The sequence below is a fragment of the Drosophila busckii genome, chromosome 3R (assembly GCF_011750605.1).
Source record: "Drosophila busckii strain San Diego stock center, stock number 13000-0081.31 chromosome 3R, ASM1175060v1, whole genome shotgun sequence".
Taxonomy (NCBI): Eukaryota; Metazoa; Arthropoda; class Insecta; order Diptera; family Drosophilidae; genus Drosophila; species Drosophila busckii.
This window is the reverse complement of record NC_046607.1, coordinates 4,862,541-4,879,463: the sequence shown is the minus strand read 5'-3', so window position 1 is coordinate 4,879,463 and position 16,923 is coordinate 4,862,541. Positions and strand designations below refer to the sequence as shown.

At 39.3% G+C, this 16,923-nt stretch overlaps 5 protein-coding genes across 11 annotated transcripts; 4 read left to right on the top strand and 1 right to left on the bottom strand.

Annotated features, from left to right (window-relative positions):
- The first annotated feature begins 1,252 nt into the window (after positions 1–1,252).
- On the top strand, positions 1,253–2,395 carry LOC108601454 (cilia- and flagella-associated protein 36). Its single transcript, XM_017989351.2, has 4 exons — positions 1,253–1,404; positions 1,464–1,675; positions 1,736–1,896; positions 1,957–2,395. Exons 1-4 carry the CDS (start codon positions 1,302–1,304, stop codon positions 2,393–2,395), a joined length of 915 nt encoding a protein of 304 aa, XP_017844840.2. The 5' UTR covers positions 1,253–1,301.
- Positions 2,396–2,407: 12 nt separating this feature from the next.
- On the bottom strand, positions 2,408–8,219 carry LOC108603807 (leucine-rich repeat-containing protein 40). 6 transcript variants are annotated; one of them, XM_017992906.2, is made up of 12 exons: positions 8,065–8,215; positions 7,565–7,698; positions 5,959–6,350; positions 4,897–5,291; positions 4,672–4,795; positions 4,431–4,603; positions 3,989–4,362; positions 3,660–3,932; positions 3,412–3,555; positions 3,165–3,353; positions 2,925–3,110; positions 2,408–2,864 (listed from the first exon to the last, which is right to left on the bottom strand). In XM_017992906.2, the coding sequence occupies exons 2-12, from the start codon at positions 7,585–7,587 to the stop codon at positions 2,759–2,761; spliced, it is 2,379 nt and encodes a 792-aa protein (XP_017848395.1). In that variant the 5' UTR covers positions 7,588–7,698; positions 8,065–8,215; the 3' UTR covers positions 2,408–2,758. The 6 variants fall into 6 exon arrangements, with proteins under 6 accessions (XP_017848395.1, XP_017848396.1, XP_017848398.1 ...); XM_017992907.2 differs by having other exon boundaries at positions 3,660–3,929; positions 8,065–8,214; XM_017992909.2 differs by lacking the exon at positions 3,660–3,932 and having other exon boundaries at positions 8,065–8,214.
- Positions 8,054–10,436, top strand: LOC108603808 (carotenoid isomerooxygenase). The gene is made up of 4 exons (XM_033293940.1): positions 8,054–8,139; positions 8,437–8,945; positions 9,008–10,037; positions 10,098–10,436. Exons 1-4 carry the CDS (start codon positions 8,095–8,097, stop codon positions 10,371–10,373), a joined length of 1,860 nt encoding a protein of 619 aa, XP_033149831.1. The 5' UTR covers positions 8,054–8,094; the 3' UTR covers positions 10,374–10,436.
- Positions 10,437–12,368: 1,932 nt separating this feature from the next.
- On the top strand, positions 12,369–13,337 carry LOC117134872 (modular serine protease-like). The gene is made up of 3 exons (XM_033294250.1): positions 12,369–12,787; positions 12,864–13,222; positions 13,327–13,337. Exons 1-3 carry the CDS (start codon positions 12,369–12,371, stop codon positions 13,335–13,337), a joined length of 789 nt encoding a protein of 262 aa, XP_033150141.1.
- A 1,333-nt stretch (positions 13,338–14,670) lies between these two features.
- Positions 14,671–16,912, top strand: LOC108601455 (modular serine protease-like). Of its 2 annotated transcripts, XM_033294140.1 has the most exons (4): positions 14,671–14,732; positions 15,022–15,734; positions 15,803–16,337; positions 16,414–16,912. In XM_033294140.1, the coding sequence occupies exons 2-4, from the start codon at positions 15,056–15,058 to the stop codon at positions 16,898–16,900; spliced, it is 1,701 nt and encodes a 566-aa protein (XP_033150031.1). In that variant the 5' UTR covers positions 14,671–14,732; positions 15,022–15,055; the 3' UTR covers positions 16,901–16,912. The 2 variants fall into 2 exon arrangements, with proteins under 2 accessions (XP_033150031.1, XP_033150030.1); XM_033294139.1 differs by lacking the exon at positions 14,671–14,732 and having other exon boundaries at positions 14,933–15,734.
- The last annotated feature ends 11 nt before the right edge of the window (positions 16,913–16,923 follow it).

Here is a 16,923-nt window from a genome sequence, read left to right as displayed (position 1 = left end):
TTTTAAAACATTTTAAGTCAACAACAATGCCTAAGGGTATTCTTAATATAAATTGCTTCTTAAATACTCATAAGCCAACTTTAGAAACTTTGTTTTGCTCATCCATTTAGCCATATGTATAAAATAATAGACCCTACAAATATGAATATGCGTAATGTAATAGACCTTGTATATAATTTAGCATTGCCCCTATATCAAGCTGCTTGCTACAATTTGCTGATAATGTTGGTGTAACGCGACGATTTGTAAAATAGTTAGTCAGGGGGGATTTTTTTCAAGCAAACACAAACAACTATACTTACAGTACTGAACATTGTCTAATTTTATAAAAACTGAAATATTTGCGCCACTGTACACAAACACACACACCAATACACACAGAGAGATACACATCCGAAAATTTAAATTATAATTATAAATAGCGTGTAAAGTGTTTAAGCAAAATATTGCAAAGGTAATAAGAAAAGTCTTCTTACGTTTTCCATGTAAGTTATTTTTATAGTTTAAATAATGTTTGTAGTTAATGGTGAAGCATTCACACACACACACACATACACACACCCAAAATATACAATACAAAAACAACAACAACAGGAATATACAGACTATTTGCATTAAAACAGCTACAGTTTGGCCTAACTGCCAATGAAGTTATTTGTTAACGATCTTATTTAGTTTATACACACTTCACATTTCATTTACATAACTGAAGCTAAAAAATGGTTTCCTTTAAATCAGCTGAGCAATAGATACACGAGAGTTACACACAGTTCACAGATTGACATACTTATAAGTATGAATGAATAGATATACCAATTTATTCTTCATGTTGTTGTTTTTGTTTGTTTGTTTGATTGAACTGCAACAATAAACACGCAAACGTTAAGTACATAATACAAGAAAACTATAGTTTATACGTAGTATTTATGATATAAGCATAAACCTGTGTATTGTATGTATATGATATTGCTGTCTAATCCTAATGCCCTAATCCTAATACACAACTACATACAATAAAATACGATACCTAACATATATATATATATATATAAATATAATTTGAGCATCTCTATATATTATGATTGAGTAAATTAAAATAATAGTTTTTAATAGTTTTTAAACAAAAATTACAAAAAATTGCAACAAGCGTGTCTTTTATTTTGTGTTCGACAACTCTGCAAAGCGATTGCCACTGGGGGATGTTCCTGGTTAACATGGCAACCAGTTCAATAACAAATATACTGAGGACAATATTCGTTGGGTTATAAAACATTTTTAAAGTTCTTTAGTTTAAAACGAAAATGTCTGCTGAAGATTCCTGGGTTTTTGATTCGCTGGTTTGTTTTCTACATGGACCTGTTTGGAATGCAGGCACCCAAACGTTTATAGAACAAAAGTCCTTGGGTATGTAAATTTAGATAGACACGTCATGATTTTGCATTCTTACTGCTGCTCGCATGCAGTATTCGATCCCAATTTACAGTTGGATGAGAACGATGCGGAGATACGACAAATCCATGAAGAGTACAAGAATCTGGTGGACTTTATGCTGGGCAGCTTCATGGAGGAAATGCATATAACGCCGGAACAGTTTGAGCTAGCCTGCCTGGAAGGCTGCCAGCAGCAGGGGCAAGGCGAGAATCCATTTCGTTTTCATCAGGTGCTCTTTCAGCAGGTAATTCCCTAAGCTCAATTGGCTATGATAGACATCCCTTTGCTAATGTTTAGCCTTTAGATATGGGCTGCGAATGATTTGAAAATCTTTATACGCATGATGACGCAACGCAATGTGGAGTTGCAGCTGCAAGCGCTCGATCTCATTGAGAAGCATCAGCTGGCGCGCCTCAGTGCTGCAGGCGAGTCAGCTGAAGCAAATGCCACAGATGTTGAGCAAAGGTAAGTGTTTGACTTGACTTCCCAGCCAGTTGTCAGTTGCTCAGCTGTTCAGCTTTGCAGTGATGAGGATGCACAACTTATTGCGCAATCAATGGAAAAGGAGCTGGGCAGTCCTGAGGCAGCACTTGCAGCTGAGCAGGATGCAGATATTGATCTAGTGCAGGACAAGTTGCAGCGCTTGAATCTCTTTTTCGAACGTGAGGAAAAGATTGATCCCAATGATGTGGTCTCACGCCAGGAGTATTTGCGTCAGCAACGTGATAAGATTGTCGAAATTAAAAAACAAACGCGCACCAAACAATTGCAGGACACGCTGGCACGTAGCACGCCACAGACGCTGCCTGGTGCTCGTCCCAGCTCAGCGCAAGTAGCACAGCAGATGCTGGACAATGTGGAGTTAACAGTGCCAGCGCCACTTGATGAGGCCGAGAATACAGCATTGCAGCTACGCCGTACCTTGGCCAAACGACTGCGCAACGAGGTGGTTGAACACAAATAAATTATGCCAACAATTTTAGTTACATTTTTTATTTGGTATTTATTAATTGCAAGCATTTGGCCAACTGCTAACAAAGTGAAAGTTCTGTTGCTGACTAGTTTACTTGCTTGCTCTTTGCCTATTTTTATGGTACACTGTACACTGCGCGGATATGGCCAAATATACATACACATACGCAGTCACACTCACACACTCACACAGGATGTGCGTGTGTCTGTGTGTCGGCGTATATGCATGTCAACTGCTTATACATAATTTTCTTTAAGTTACTTGTCAAAACTAATACAATAAATATTGTATGGGAGCGCATGTGTAGCTAACGCTAGTAAATAAATTAATCAACAATTAGTTATTGCTTGTGATTTAGATGGGTATGCGGTCACGCAGATAAGACATAATGGCATCGGTGCCCTTCATTAGTATTTGATGACGCGGCTGGCGAAACGGATTGCCAATCAGCTCCAAATGGCTGCAAACAAATAAATTGATTAAATTATGCCAAATAATATTTTTACAAATTTGCACGTACGTAATATTTGTTAAATTGCCTAATATCGGTGGTATGTTGTCAATGTCATTGTTGCGTAAATCCAAATTACTTAAACGCTTCATGGCCTGCAAGCCAGCAACATTTAGGGCCTTGATGTGATTGTCACTCGCAATCAAGATTTCCAGGCCTTGCAGCTCATACAAAGCATTGGGCAAGATTTCAAAGCTGCGTATAATATATAGTTAATAATTGTTTAGTTCATATGCATACAGTACGTACCGATTGTTAGCAATATTGAGCTCACGAAGGGTGCTTAGCACACCGAACTCATCGGGCAAGCCGTTGAGCAGATTGTTGGACAGATTCAGAAATGTAATGCGTGTGAATTGCGATATAAATGGTGGCACACTGCTTATTATATTCTGCGACAAGACCAGCTCTGTTACCAATCCACGCATGTGCTGCAAACTGTATACAAATTTAGTTTCTCTTCACAAAGAATGAGTTCTATATGTGTGTGTTATACCCATTGGGCAGTGTGCTCAGCTTGTTGCGCGCAAAGTCTACCACATGCACCTGCTCGGCGGCGGCCAGCTGGAACACCTCATCGGGCACATTAGTAAGTTCCTCCAAATTGACAGCTAAAGTGCGTGAATGTCGCAGTTTGTACCTGTAAAAATTCAAAGCGCAAATAAGTATGCAACATTATTTCTAATACATTTAAAAGCCATAAACAATGAAAATAGACAAGCGTGAAATTTGGTGATACACTACACCCAACGTGGATTTACAACGCAGCGTTCACTGCGCTCATAGACTTCATGCTCTGCCATTGCTCTAGCATCACAGCCATAGAAGGAAGGGCGACTCATATAGCAATTGGCTTGTTGCAACTGTTGCTGCCACAAATTATTCTCGGGCATACTACTATATGATAAACGTGGTGCTGTTGAATAGCAAGCTGCATAGCCTTCAAAGTTATTTGGCGTGGGCATGAAACGAGAATATTGATACTCAAACTGCATGGGATCCTGTTGCAGGCAGCTGCTGTTGCATGCAGCTATAAGTTTCGGTTGCATAACTTAAGAATGAACGCTACTTACTTGTCTGGCATATTGCCAGGCAAATTAGGCATGCCCATTGCTGTCGCGCTGTTGACGCCTGCCAGCTCAGCGCCACCCTCTTCTCTAACCTTTGCCTGAGCACGCTCGTGCAGTGTTTTTAAAATACGCGTCGTGCCACATTGTATAATATCACGGCGTATTGTCTTGATGGGATTACCGTCCACCTGCAGGCTTATCAAATGCGCCAGCGACGACAAAGTGACGGGCAAGACGCTAATGGAGTTATTGGACACATCCAGACGATTTAGATTACGCAGCAGGCACAACTCATCGGGCAAGTCGCTCAATTTATTATCGCGCAAGTCAAAAATTTTTAAATGCGGCAAGTTGCTGCACAAGTCCTTGGGTATGCACTGCAAAGTTAAGGCAAGTTGAATACTTTGACAGCAGACAAAAGAAAATTAACAATTGTAATACGAACCTCTATAAAATTATTGCTGGCATGCAGTTCATTGAGCATCTCATTGCCCTCAAAATCCGGCAGCTCCTTTATATCGTTATGCTGCACATACAAGCACTGCAGCTTTCTAAGCAAACCCATATCCTCTGGCATGGAACTTAAATCATTCTTCATTAAATCCAGTTTTTGCAATGCTTTGGCGTAGAGCGTTATTCGTTTACTATAGAACCAATAAAAATTTGTTTGTCTCAGCTTAACTTACAGCGCATATTGACTATGTCGGGTGGTAGTTCCTTGATGTGATTATTGGGCAATAAAAGCGCAGTTAGACGCACCAGGAAACCAATGCCACCGGGCAGCTCTTGAATGTTATTGTTGCCAGCATCCTTATGGTGGATTGTAGTGTGTTAGCAAGCCAGACGTTTAGTAATTGGATTATTATATACCGCAACCGTTATTATGTAGTATTAAAATAAATGCTACTTACCAGAAATTCCAACATGTGTAGATTGCTTATGTCGGGATTAAGCTCAATAAATAAATTGTATGAGATATTCAAGTGCCGCAGCTCTGGCAAGCTGTAAAGCTCAGCAGGCAAGTCCTTAAGCTTATTGTGGCTAAGATTCAAGCGTACCAGCTTTTCAAGCTTGCCAATCTGTGGTGGTAAGGAGACCAGCGCATTGTCATGCAGCTGCAGCACTGTCAGCGTTGTCAAGTTCTCAATTCTTGGCGAGATTTGTGTCAGCGTATTTGAGCTTAGATCTAGATTACTTATGGGCACTTGATTCCACCAGGCGTCTTCTTCTTTGATGCATAATTGTTCCAAGGTAGCGGCTTTGCTGTCCTCATCCGCTTCATTAATATCGTAAATGCGCTCGGGCACTGCAAAAGAAAAGAGAAGTGGGAGAAAAAATAGTAAAACCCTTGTAACATTTCAAAACAGTGCAAACTATGTACTATTGGCTTGACTCGACTGCACCGGTGGCTCATCCAATTCGAGCTCATCTTCGGGATCCTCACTCTCCAGCTCATCGGCTGAGGAGGCCATTTGGAATTCACGTATCTGATAGTAGCGCCTACTACGCGGATACGGACCACACATGCAAAACGATGTGAGCTCCTTGCGTGTTTGGCGCGAGGACGCAATCTTGAAGGAGAGTAGACAACAGTCAAAGTCAGCAACACTTCCGTGAGCAGCAAACGCAGCTCATAAACTAAACAACACATTGACGATCACACTAAACATTTTGTAAATTTTACTGTGCGCTGTCTGTCTACTGATGCGTGTAATTTGCACAATGCTCATTTATGGTTTAGCCAGGGCCAAGGTCAAGTTTGAGATCATACATCAATTAATTGCTTTTACATATAGTGAAACCACAAGGCGCTGCTGTCCATAAGTTTGTTATTGTCGGAAGCCACGTACGTTTGGGGCACATCTTTTAGCGGCTCGATTATAGACATCCAACGTTGCATTTGCTTGGCCGTAACCACTACGTACATACATATGGCAAACAATAGCTGCAATCAGCTTTGGCATGCTACTTACCACGTGCCATGCCCTTGTTTGTCAAATTCAATGTGCCCGTCTTGCGTGCCAGCTTCCACAGATCGTTCGACAACAGCGCATTATCCTCATTATTGGATCGCTCATGGAAAACGGGTTGCACAGCGCTTCGAATGCGTGGTGTCAAGCTTTGGCGCGGTCTGGGCGACACACGTGGTATTCTACTAACGGCTGACTTGGCGTGTGGTGTGCCATTGCGGTTCCCACACTGCTGGCCGCCATCCATTTCGTTGGGACAGCCGTAGTGTGTGAAGCAGGCGTGTGAATTTGTTGTCGTTGGATTAAAGTCGCCGCTGCAATCTAGAGCATCACCATAGTTGCACTCGTTGGATAAATGGAACGAGCTTAGAGCTGCGTTTGCGTTGTTGTTGTAGCTAGTAATAGAATGCGTTAATTTGGGTTAATTAATAACTAAAAATATTTCGGCTATGTTTATTATTTTGCGTCGTTAGCTGTTTTTGTTGCTGCTCTTGAACAACAGCTGATGTCTTTGCTGTTTAATGCGTTTGCCAACACTGTTAATCACTGCAACGCTTATCAGCACTTGGCGCGTAACGTTTGAATTTGCAATCAATTAAATTGCTACTATTTATGAATTGTTATTTGATTATTATAACATTAATTGTTTTTAATTTATTTTATATTATTATAAACTTTTTATCAGGTACTCATATATTAAACAATTGTTTTAAGCAAACGCCAACAAATGACAGTTACAAGAGATATTTTGCTTGTACTATTAATCTAATTACTTTGAGTTATTTTACAATTAATTTGTATTCTAAGCATTTGCATCATAAATTAAAGGAAATCATAATAAAGAATAAAAATATCATGCAAAGTGATATAACTCAGCCAAAGTTGCTGATATTCTCTATTATTAGGTATTATTTTGTAAGACTGTTCACTGCTTGTTTAACCGCCAACAGTCCAAACACGACTGACCTGCATGTGGCCTCACTTGCTGGCTGACCACCTGCCAGCTGACACACACATAGAAGGTGAGAGCGCAAGCCTTTCATAAAGCCTGAGCAAATGCTTGTGATATGCTTGTGATCAGCCGAAGTGTCTCTTTCGCTCGATCCACATGAATAAAACAAAATTTTTGTTTTCTCAATAAAATAAGTTTTAGTTTGCGCCAAAAATTTATGATACGCATAACTTAGTCATTTCTTATTTGCGAACATATTATTTTCGAAAGTGCAATCTATTATATTCTCAGGTATAGAGATGGGTGTGTCGCTTGCGCAATATGATAAGATCAAATAAATAATAAATACGTACGTATGTATAGCAGCTACATCTCAACTTTCATAAGTTTCTTAATTATAAGTGCAGCTGCATAATTTAGATACAATAATTAAAACCAATTTAAATCTGTTAGCCCAAAACTGGAACAATGTCCGAGAAGCACCTGAATACTATACTTTAGCATACAGACACAAGTATGAATTTAAATTGCTTGCTAAAGAGGCTGGCTTACAATTGATTCGTTCATGAACTTAAGTCACATGCACCACGTGGCGTATGCGCAATGCGTTGCAGTGTAATATTTGTTTAGGGCGAAGTCGACAGCCTTATTACTTACTTCATCATCATGTTCTCTTGCATTCAACTTTGCTTTGTTGTGGCTTCAGCAACTGAAACAATGAAATATGGAGCGTTACTTAGCAGCAACAAGGTCAGACCAGTAAGATGTGTGTATTCAATTTCGTTGTTTACCTACACTAAGGAAAAAAATGTTAGTTGCCTCAATAAGTAGAATGTCCGCACTTATGTTCTTTATTTTTGAGCTCAACGGCTATCGAAGCGGTAAAAATGCGCTGACAAAGCTTTTCTATATATGTAGTTTACATAACTACGGCAACAAGACTGTCAATCAAAATTATGAATAACGCTGGACGTACTGCTTAGGGTCAGTTTCTGCCGCCCATTGCGCAGCCCCCAGGCCACAAATCACTTACCAGCTGTATTTTTAGGGGGTATGTTGTGCTGACGAGGTGCAAATGCTTTGGCTAAACTATTCAGTTGTCGCTTGGGCTTCTAGCAGTGCAGGCGCTACTCGAGTTTACTTTAAATACAACTTACCTTACGTTGCCAGTTGTTTACACTAATGCAATGTCTGCTCGTGTTTTTAAAAGCTTTATGCGTGACTTTTTTGCGGTTAGTTTGCAGTAATATTTACTTCTTTTTTTTGACGAAATTTTGGCAAAGTTTTTCCGAAAATATGCCTAAAAGATTACTTAAAAATGTTTGAAAGAAATTCAAATGAAAAATTGCTTGTGCTGTAATTTGTTTGCTCAATGATGGAAGCCAACACAGCTGCTTATGAACAATGCATGGAATGCGATAGTGGATAATCCCCTTAAAGCCCTGGGCTTTAGCGCAAATTATTCATTTGTCTAGGCTGACGCACAAATCGTGCCAATCAATACCAAATCTAAAATCCATTTCACATAGGTCAAGTACGATGAGCAACGCAGCGATCCTGAAGCAGCGCGCTTGGATGGCAGCGGTCGTTATTATCCCAACTGTTCGTCGGATGTTTGGCTGCGCAGCTGCGAGCAGGAGATACTGACGCCACTGGAAGGTCACATAACTGGGCACATACCCACCTGGCTTAATGGCAGTCTACTGCGCAATGGACCCGGCAGCTGGAAGGTGGGTGATCAGAGTTTTGGACATTTGTTTGACTGCTCGGCGTTACTGCATCGATTCGCTATTAAGCATGGTCGGGTGACCTATCAGAACCGATTTGTTGACACGGAGACGCTGCGTAAGAATCGCGCGGCTCAGCGCATTGTGGTTACTGAATTTGGAACAGCTGCGGTGCCGGATCCCTGTCACTCGATCTTTGATAAATTTGGTGCCATCTTTCGGCCAGATAGCGGCACTGATAATTCCATGATATCCATATATCCATTTGGTGATCAATACTATACCTTAACCGAGACGCCTTTTATGCATCGGTGCGTATACGTAATATTTTTGTTTGTACTTAAATGATGCTGATAATACCGTGTTCTTGCAGCATTAATCCCTGCACGTTGGCCACAGAGGGACGCATCTGCACTACAGACTTTGTGGGCATCATCAATCACACCTCGCATCCGCATGTGCTGCCCAACGGCACGGTCTATAATCTGGGCACCAGCATGACCAAGTCGGGACCGGCATATTCGATTATTTGCTTTCCAAATGGTCAACAGATGTTCGAGGATGCGCACGTGGTGGCCACATTGCCCTGCCGCTGGAAGCTGCATCCCGGCTATATGCACACTTTCGGCCTCACCGAACATTACTTTATTATTGTGGAGCAGCCGCTTTCAGTATCGCTGACGGAATACATCAAGACACAGCTGTACAGTCAAAATCTGTCCGCCTGCTTGAAGTGGTATGAGGATAAGCCAACGCTATTTCATCTCGTCGAGCGCGTCACGGGCAAACTATTGCACAGCTATGAATCGGAAGCTTTCTTCTACCTGCACATCATTAATGCCTACGAGCAGGATGGTCATGTTATTGTGGATATTTGCAGTTATAAGAATCCCGAGATGATCAACTGCATGTATCTGGAGGCCATAGCCAATATGCAAACAAATCCCAACTATGCAACTCTATTTCGCGGCCGTCCACTGCGCTTTGTATTGCCGCTGGGAGCCCCAGCTGCTGCTTCTATGCCAAGCGCAAGCAAGCGACGTTTAGTCAAATCGCTCTCTCTGGTTGGTCTAGCTACGGCGCCACCTAGTCGGCTAAGGCATTCTGCCTCGCATTACGCAGACATAACGTACTTGGCCACAAATGGCAAGCAGGATAGCCCTTGTATTCCGAAGGCTTCAAAGCGTCAGCGCTGTGACGAAGGCTATCCTGTTAACTTGGTCAGTTTGAGCAACTGCAGCGCGACTGCCTATCAAGGCCCTTCAGGCATCTATTTGCGACCTGAAATGCTCTGCGACTGGGGATGCGAAACGCCAAGAATATACTACGAGCAATATAATGGCAAAAATTATCGTTACTTTTACGCTATTAGCTCCGATGTAGATGCACAAAATCCGGGCACGGTAAGCAATTGTAAAGCATAATGTTTCAAAAGACTGCTGCATTAATTAGCCCGTTAATAGCTTATTAAGGTGGACGTTGTCGATAAAACCTGCAGGACCTGGTGCGAGCATAACGTTTATCCCAGCGAACCCATATTTGTGCCCTCGCCACAGCCGCAAAGCGAAGATGATGGTGTCATACTCGCCTCAATGGTAGTTGGTGGCCTGAACGATCGCTATGTTGGTCTTCTGGTATTATGCGCCAAAACCATGACGGAGCTAGGTCGCTGCGACTTTCATACCAATGGGCCCGTGCCCAAGTGCCTTCATGGCTGGTTTGCAGTCAATGCTGTTTAAATTGTTTATTAAATTAGCTTTTGCTGGAGACTCCACAATGCCGGTAACATAATAAAACTTATATACGAGAATTAAATGCTCTTCAAAAAGTAAAGTAAAGCTACAAAATAAATGTATATAATGTGAGTAATATAAAGACGCAGCATTTGTTGCAAGTATTGTGAGCAGCCCAATGAGCTCTAGCATTTGTTATTAATAGAAAAATCATTAAATAAATTTTGAACATAATTTCCTATATAGCTTGTATTGACTCTTCAAAAATGTACACTCATCCCTTAACATAGAGTACATAAGGCTCATATTAGAACAGCTCTGCAATCACAATTACATAAATATGTGATTGCCATGGCTTTACTATAATATACTCCAGATTTCTTTTGCACAAGCTACACAAGTTAAGCTTAAGATGTCGCGTGTCCGCGAACACTGTCTAATATGTAAGATTCGGTAATAATATGCTGTCGGTATAGGTATCTAATCTTTATATCCGCAAAAAATCCACTTTTTAGTTTGTATGTGAGTGAGATTGGCACTAGAACACCAAGGGGAGTTACTAAGCTGTCGTTGAATGGCTTCAAGGATTGTCCATACGGCAGTGATGAGTCCATTTACATGTGCAAATCCTCTGAAACATTTCTCGACGCACAAAGTTTCCTTTGTGCAAGTGGCGCTCGAATTAAAGCCAGTCAGAGCTGTAATAGAGTAAATGACTGCGCCGATGGGTCAGATGAAGCCCTAATTCTTTGTTCGAAGACAGATGAATTTAACCCAGAGTTGACTGACAATTGCACTGAGTATAAATACTACAACTCATATGAAGCTTTATCCTATTGCTTGAAGAACGATGAAGTAAAAGCAAAAATTACTGGAAAGTGCAATAAGTATGAAAAGTCAATAATTATTGATAGTAATTATATATAGTGAAACAAGCCTAACCATCCACTGAAGTATGCCCACCCTTTTATAACAGGGGAAAGAAGGCATCCATTATGCATCCATTCGTTTGCATAACGAATTTGTTGTAGCAAATTGAGTAAAGTCTATTGTATCCAACGCATACAGATGCGCGCTTATTATAACATAACTTTCTTTTCTTATGTTTGTTAGGCAATTCGAGTGCTTGCCAGGCGAATGCATACCGATGGGCAACTTATGTGATAACAAATATGATTGTACCAACGGACGGGATGAGTCCTTGGAGCTTTGTTTGCACGCTGAGTATTGTCCATCCAGTTCCTTTCAGTGTGGCAATGGCAAGTGCTTGGATCGTAGAAAACTTTGTGATGGTGAAATGGATTGTATGGATGGAGCAGATGAAATGCCAAATGTCTGTTTAATAGAAGATCACTCAAAGATTATAATATTGAGGGAAAAATTTTCTTGTATGGAACCTCGCCATTTGGGTCTAAGATTTACAAGCAAAACCAGCTTTCAGTCGAATGGCAAAGAAAAATATATCTATGCAAATGAAGCAGCCGAATTTGAGTGTTACGATGCTAGTGCAAAGTTTTCGGGAAATTTCTCAAATGTGTGCAATAACTCAGGCAACTGGCACTTCAAGCTGCCAGTTTGCTTCATGAAACCGTCAAACCTAAATCCAGATACAAATGGCACCAACGGTTGTCCAATTGATGAATATAACAAAGATTCCTTTGTGATTATTAATAGTCAAACTCTGCAATCAGCTGCACCACCTATAAATGAAATGAGTGTAAGATTTAGTTGCAAAGAAGAATATGAATTAAAAACTGAAGTGGCCGTAGGACGTTGCGAAGAAAAAAAATGGTATCCAGAAATATTAAATTATGTACGATGTCTCAGTAAGTAACAGTTTGTATTTCATTTGATGATGATTTACAATTAATGAAATTAAACATAATTTATTTAGAAATATGCGATGAAAGTCTGTTGTACTGTGACGACTCTTTACAACCATATTCATACATTTCTGCGGAGTCAGTCCGAATACCAAAACCAAAAAGTTTTACTTCAGGCATGACAGTACTTTTTGACTGCAATGAGGGATATGATGCCAAACCTACAAATCTAGATCAACCGACGATGAAGTGTCGCCCTGATGGAACATGGGAGCGTAGTGCCAATATGAAAGACTATTGTGAAGTTCGGTGTGGATATAATAGTGGACAAGGACTATCAAAAAGCGCACTAAAAGTGTCGTCCACATTTTCGCAGTGGACTGTTGCCATTTATGAGCTTAATAAAAAGTCTTTGGATTACGAGTATATTTGTAGTGGAGTATTGATAAAGATGAATTTGGTTTTGACGGCCGCACACTGCTTTAAAGATGATCTTAATCGTAATCCTGCATTTTATAGAGTTGGTTCTTCTACCAGCAAACTGCAAATAGTTAATAATACTTATGGCAGAGCAGTTCTTGAAATACAAATTAATGAGTAAGTATAAACATTATGATTTAACAATTATTTATACTTTTATTTATATGAGCAATTTTTATTTTATTAAAATCAGAGCCTTTCACTACCAGGATAGTGAATATGATGGGGATACTGCTCTAGTAAGGTTGTCTATTGATGCTGTAACGATTGAGAAAGTAATCTGTCTGCCGGAACCTTTCGGAAATTTTAAAGTGAAGCCCGTTGTTGGCTATGTTGGTCAAATTATCACTTGGAGCACGAAGTCGAATAAAAACGAATTCTTGGACTTGACAATGGTTGCCGCCAATATAACGAGCTCCGAAACTGGCCACTTTAGCGCGCAGAGCACGATGGACAATTACACGTTTTGTAAAGGGGATAGTGGAAGTGGATTTGTTGGCAATTGCATGGGGACAGATAGTGCCATGAAGGATTGTTTATTGGGTATTACAAGTATTGCAAAACACATTGATGAATTTACTTGCAGTAGAGAAGTATACTTTTCTGATATAAACCATATTAGCAATTCTATATTTATATCTAAATACTACCATCAGATGACATATAGATGTGAACTATAACATGTTTTATTTTGCCTGAAAACTTAGTAACTGTAATTGTGTACTTATTGCATTAAAAATTAAACCAAGATTCAAGATCTAATTAATCAATTGTATACATAAGTTGTTTTTGTAAATAAACTTGGGATTCAAAATACACTTGCTTTTTTTCTTCGACGTACTCAGAACGGAATTTAAGATTGAGATTAACGTCATCTGCTTGGAGGAAACGCACATCTTAATATAGCTTCTTGATTATGGATCACAGCTGCGGGGCACTGAGCTTATGAGATGCAATTGCTCTGTCTCAACTATTCTGTTGCCGCTTTGATTTCTGCCTGTTCTGCTGACACTACTTGAGCTTACTATAAATACAACTAATCTTACGTTGCAAGTTCTTTGGCTTACGGCAATATCAGCGCTTGTTTTAATAAGCTTAATGATTTTAGTTAATAAGTTGTTAGCTGCAATAGTTAAAACCCCGCAAATTATTCATTTATCCAGGCTTTACGCACAAATTGTAACAATCAATACCTAAACTATCATCCGTTTCACATAGCGCAAAGTATGATAAGCAGCGGAGCGAGTTTAAGGTCAATAGTGTTTAAATTGTCAAAATTTAAAGCTATGCAGGCTATTCCCTGCACCACCACTATATATAATAATATATGGCTGCTGCCAAGTCTCTTAGCTTCTATGTATTGCAATAAATAGCCTGCATATAAATGTTTGCTTGGTGTTTGATTCCCGCAGGTGGTATTAAGATTACAAATTTTTAAGCAAATAACAATAACAGTACAAAATTTAATGGTTTTCATAAATACATATAAATTATAAATAGTAAGTACATATGTATGCATATCTGAAAGGCTTATCGTATATATGTATACATATGTATATGGCTTCACTATAAGTATTTAGCTTCCGTTTGCAGCTAACCAGTTCAACTTAAGCGCTCACGTCGGTAACACTGCTAATAATGTTGATTCGAATAATTATACTGATGTGTACAAGTATATTATTCATATCCGCAAATTCATTTTTGTATAAATGTGAGGAAGATGGCACTACACACAAGTTAAGTACTAAGTGTAATGGCTTCAAGGATTGTCCATACGGCAGTGATGAGTCCATTTATATGTGCAAACTCAATGAAACATATGCGGACCAGTATAGTTTTGTTTGTGCAAATGGTGCTCAAATTAAAGCCAGTCAGAACTGTAATAGAGTAAATGACTGCGCCGATGGCTCAGATGAAGCCCTAGTTATTTGTATGAAGGCAGATGAATTTAACCCAGAGATGACTCACAATTGCACTGAGTATAAATACTATAGCTCATATGAAGCTTTATCCTATTGCTTGAAGAACGATGAAGTGAAAGCAAAAATTACTGGAAATTGCAGTAGGTCTGAATATTAAATAATAATAATTAACTAAACCCTACCATCTACTAAAATATACGTTTCGCTATACTTATACATATTTTTAATAAAAATGTTAAGCTGTTGCAAGGGTATGTAACAGAGAAAAAAAAGACATCTCCGATTAAAACAAATTTAGTAGATTGGAACATGCCCGACGAATTTCTTTATATCTTGCGGAATATTGACCAAAATGTTTAACAAATTAGATACGTCCAACTATAGCTGCGTGCTTATTATAACACAACTTTCTTTTCTTATGTTTGCTAGGCAATTCGAGTGCTTGCCAGGCGAATGCATACCGATGGGCAATTTATGTGATAACAAATATGATTGTACCAACGGACGGGATGAGTCCTTAGAGCTTTGTTTGCAGGCTGAGTATTGTCCATCCAGTTCCTTTCAGTGTGGCAATGGCAAGTGCTTGGATCGTAACAAACTTTGTGATGGTTCAATGGATTGTATGGATGGAGCAGATGAAATGCCAAAAGTCTGTTTAGAAGAAGATCACTCAAAAAATATAACATTGAGGGAAAAATTTACTTGTATGGAGCCTCGCCACTTGGGTCTAAAATTTAGAAGCAAAACCAGCTTTCATTTTAATGGCAAAGAAAACTTTGTGTACGCAAATGAAGCAGCCGAATTTGAATGCTATGATGCTAGTGGAAAGTTTTCGGGCAATTTCTCAAATGTGTGCAATAACTCAGGCAACTGGCACTTCAAGCTGCCAATTTGCTCCATGAAACCGCCAAACCTAAATCCAGATACAAATGGCACCAACGGTTGTCCAATTGATGAATATAACAAAGATTCCTTTGTGATTATTAATAGTCAAACTCTGCAATCAGCTGCACCACCTATAAATGAAATGAGTGTAAGATTTAGTTGCAAAGAAGGATATGAATTAAAAACTGAAGTGGCCGTAGGACGTTGCGAAGAAAAAAAATGGTATCCAGAAATATTAAATTATGTACGATGTCTCAGTAAGTAACAGTTTGTATTTCATTTGATGATGATTTACAATTAATGAAATTAAACATAATTTATTTAGAAATATGCGATGAAAGTCTGTTGTACTGTGACGACTCTTTACAACCATATTCATACATTTCTGCGGAGTCAATAACAATAACAAGACCAAGAGAAAAAAGTATTAGATCAGGCATGACAGTACTTTTTGACTGCAATGTAGGATATGGTGTCCCAAAAGAAAACACAATGCCTCAACCGACGATGAAGTGTCTCCCTGATGGAACATGGGAGCGTAGTGCCAACATGAAAGACTATTGTAAAGTTCGGTGTGGATATAATAGTGGAGAAGGACTATCAAAAAGCGCACTAAAAGTGTCGTCCACATTTTCGCAGTGGACTGTTGCCATTTATGAGCTTAATGAAAAGACTTTGGATTACGAGTATATTTGTAGTGGAGTATTGATAAAGATGAATTTGGTTTTGACGGCCGCACACTGCTTTCAAGATGATCTTAATCGTAATCCTGCATTTTATAGAGTTGGTTCTTCTACCAGCAAACTGCAAATAGTTAATAATACTTATGGCAGAGCAGTTCTTGAAATACAAATTAATGAGTAAGTATAAACATTATGATTTAACAATTATTTATACTTTTATTTATATGAGCAATTTTTATTTTATTAAAATCAGAGCCTTTCACTACCAGGATAGTGAATATGATGGGGATACTGCTCTAGTAAGGTTGTCTATTGATGCTGTAACGATTGAGAAAGTAATCTGTCTGCCGGAACCTTTCGGAAATTTTAAAGTGAAGCCCGTTGTTGGCTATGTTGGTCAAATTATCACTTGGAGCACGAAGTCGAATAAAAACGAATTCTTGGACTTGACAATGGTTGCCGCCAATATAACGAGCTCCGAAACTGGCCACTTTAGCGCGCAGAGCACGATGGACAATTACACGCTTTGTAAAGGGGATAGTGGAAGTGGATTTGTTGCCAATTGCATGGGGACAGATAGTGCCATGAAGGATTGCTTATTGGGTATTACAAGTAATACAAAACACATCGATGAATTTACTTGCAGTAGTGAAGTATACTTTTCTGATATAAACCATATTAGCAATTCTATGTTTATATCTAAATATTATGATACGATGACGTACCGATGTGGAGATTAATATTCAATATCTAAATAATTAAA

Excerpts from the sequence above, each read along its gene's own strand:
- LOC117134872 (XM_033294250.1), top strand. The coding sequence starts at position 12,369 with ATGACAGTACTTTTTGACTGCAATGAGGGATATGATGCCAAACCTACA. Across the intron at positions 12,788-12,863 it reads CTTGAAATACAAATTAATGA|AGCCTTTCACTACCAGGATA; the intron begins GTAAGTATAAAC and ends TATTAAAATCAG.
- LOC108603808 (XM_033293940.1), top strand. The coding sequence starts at position 8,095 with ATGTCTGCTCGTGTTTTTAAAAGCTTTATGCGTGACTTTTTTGCG. Across the intron at positions 8,946-9,007 it reads GAGACGCCTTTTATGCATCG|CATTAATCCCTGCACGTTGG; the intron begins GTGCGTATACGT and ends GTGTTCTTGCAG. Across the intron at positions 10,038-10,097 it reads ATGCACAAAATCCGGGCACG|CTTATTAAGGTGGACGTTGT; the intron begins GTAAGCAATTGT and ends GCCCGTTAATAG.
- LOC108601455 (XM_033294139.1), top strand. The coding sequence starts at position 14,945 with ATGTTTAACAAATTAGATACGTCCAACTATAGCTGCGTGCTTATTATA. Across the intron at positions 15,735-15,802 it reads AAATTATGTACGATGTCTCA|AAATATGCGATGAAAGTCTG; the intron begins GTAAGTAACAGT and ends TAATTTATTTAG. Across the intron at positions 16,338-16,413 it reads CTTGAAATACAAATTAATGA|AGCCTTTCACTACCAGGATA; the intron begins GTAAGTATAAAC and ends TATTAAAATCAG.
- LOC108603807 (XM_017992906.2), bottom strand. The coding sequence starts at position 7,587 with ATGCAAGAGAACATGATGATGAA. Across the intron at positions 3,556-3,659 it reads GTTGTAAATCCACGTTGGGT|GTACAAACTGCGACATTCAC; the intron begins GTAGTGTATCAC and ends GAATTTTTACAG. Across the intron at positions 2,865-2,924 it reads GGCAATTTAACAAATATTAC|CCATTTGGAGCTGATTGGCA; the intron begins GTACGTGCAAAT and ends ATTTGTTTGCAG.
- LOC108601454 (XM_017989351.2), top strand. The coding sequence starts at position 1,302 with ATGTCTGCTGAAGATTCCTGGGTTTTTGATTCGCTGGTTTGTTTTCTA. Across the intron at positions 1,405-1,463 it reads TATAGAACAAAAGTCCTTGG|TATTCGATCCCAATTTACAG; the intron begins GTATGTAAATTT and ends GCTCGCATGCAG. Across the intron at positions 1,676-1,735 it reads ATCAGGTGCTCTTTCAGCAG|ATATGGGCTGCGAATGATTT; the intron begins GTAATTCCCTAA and ends TTTAGCCTTTAG.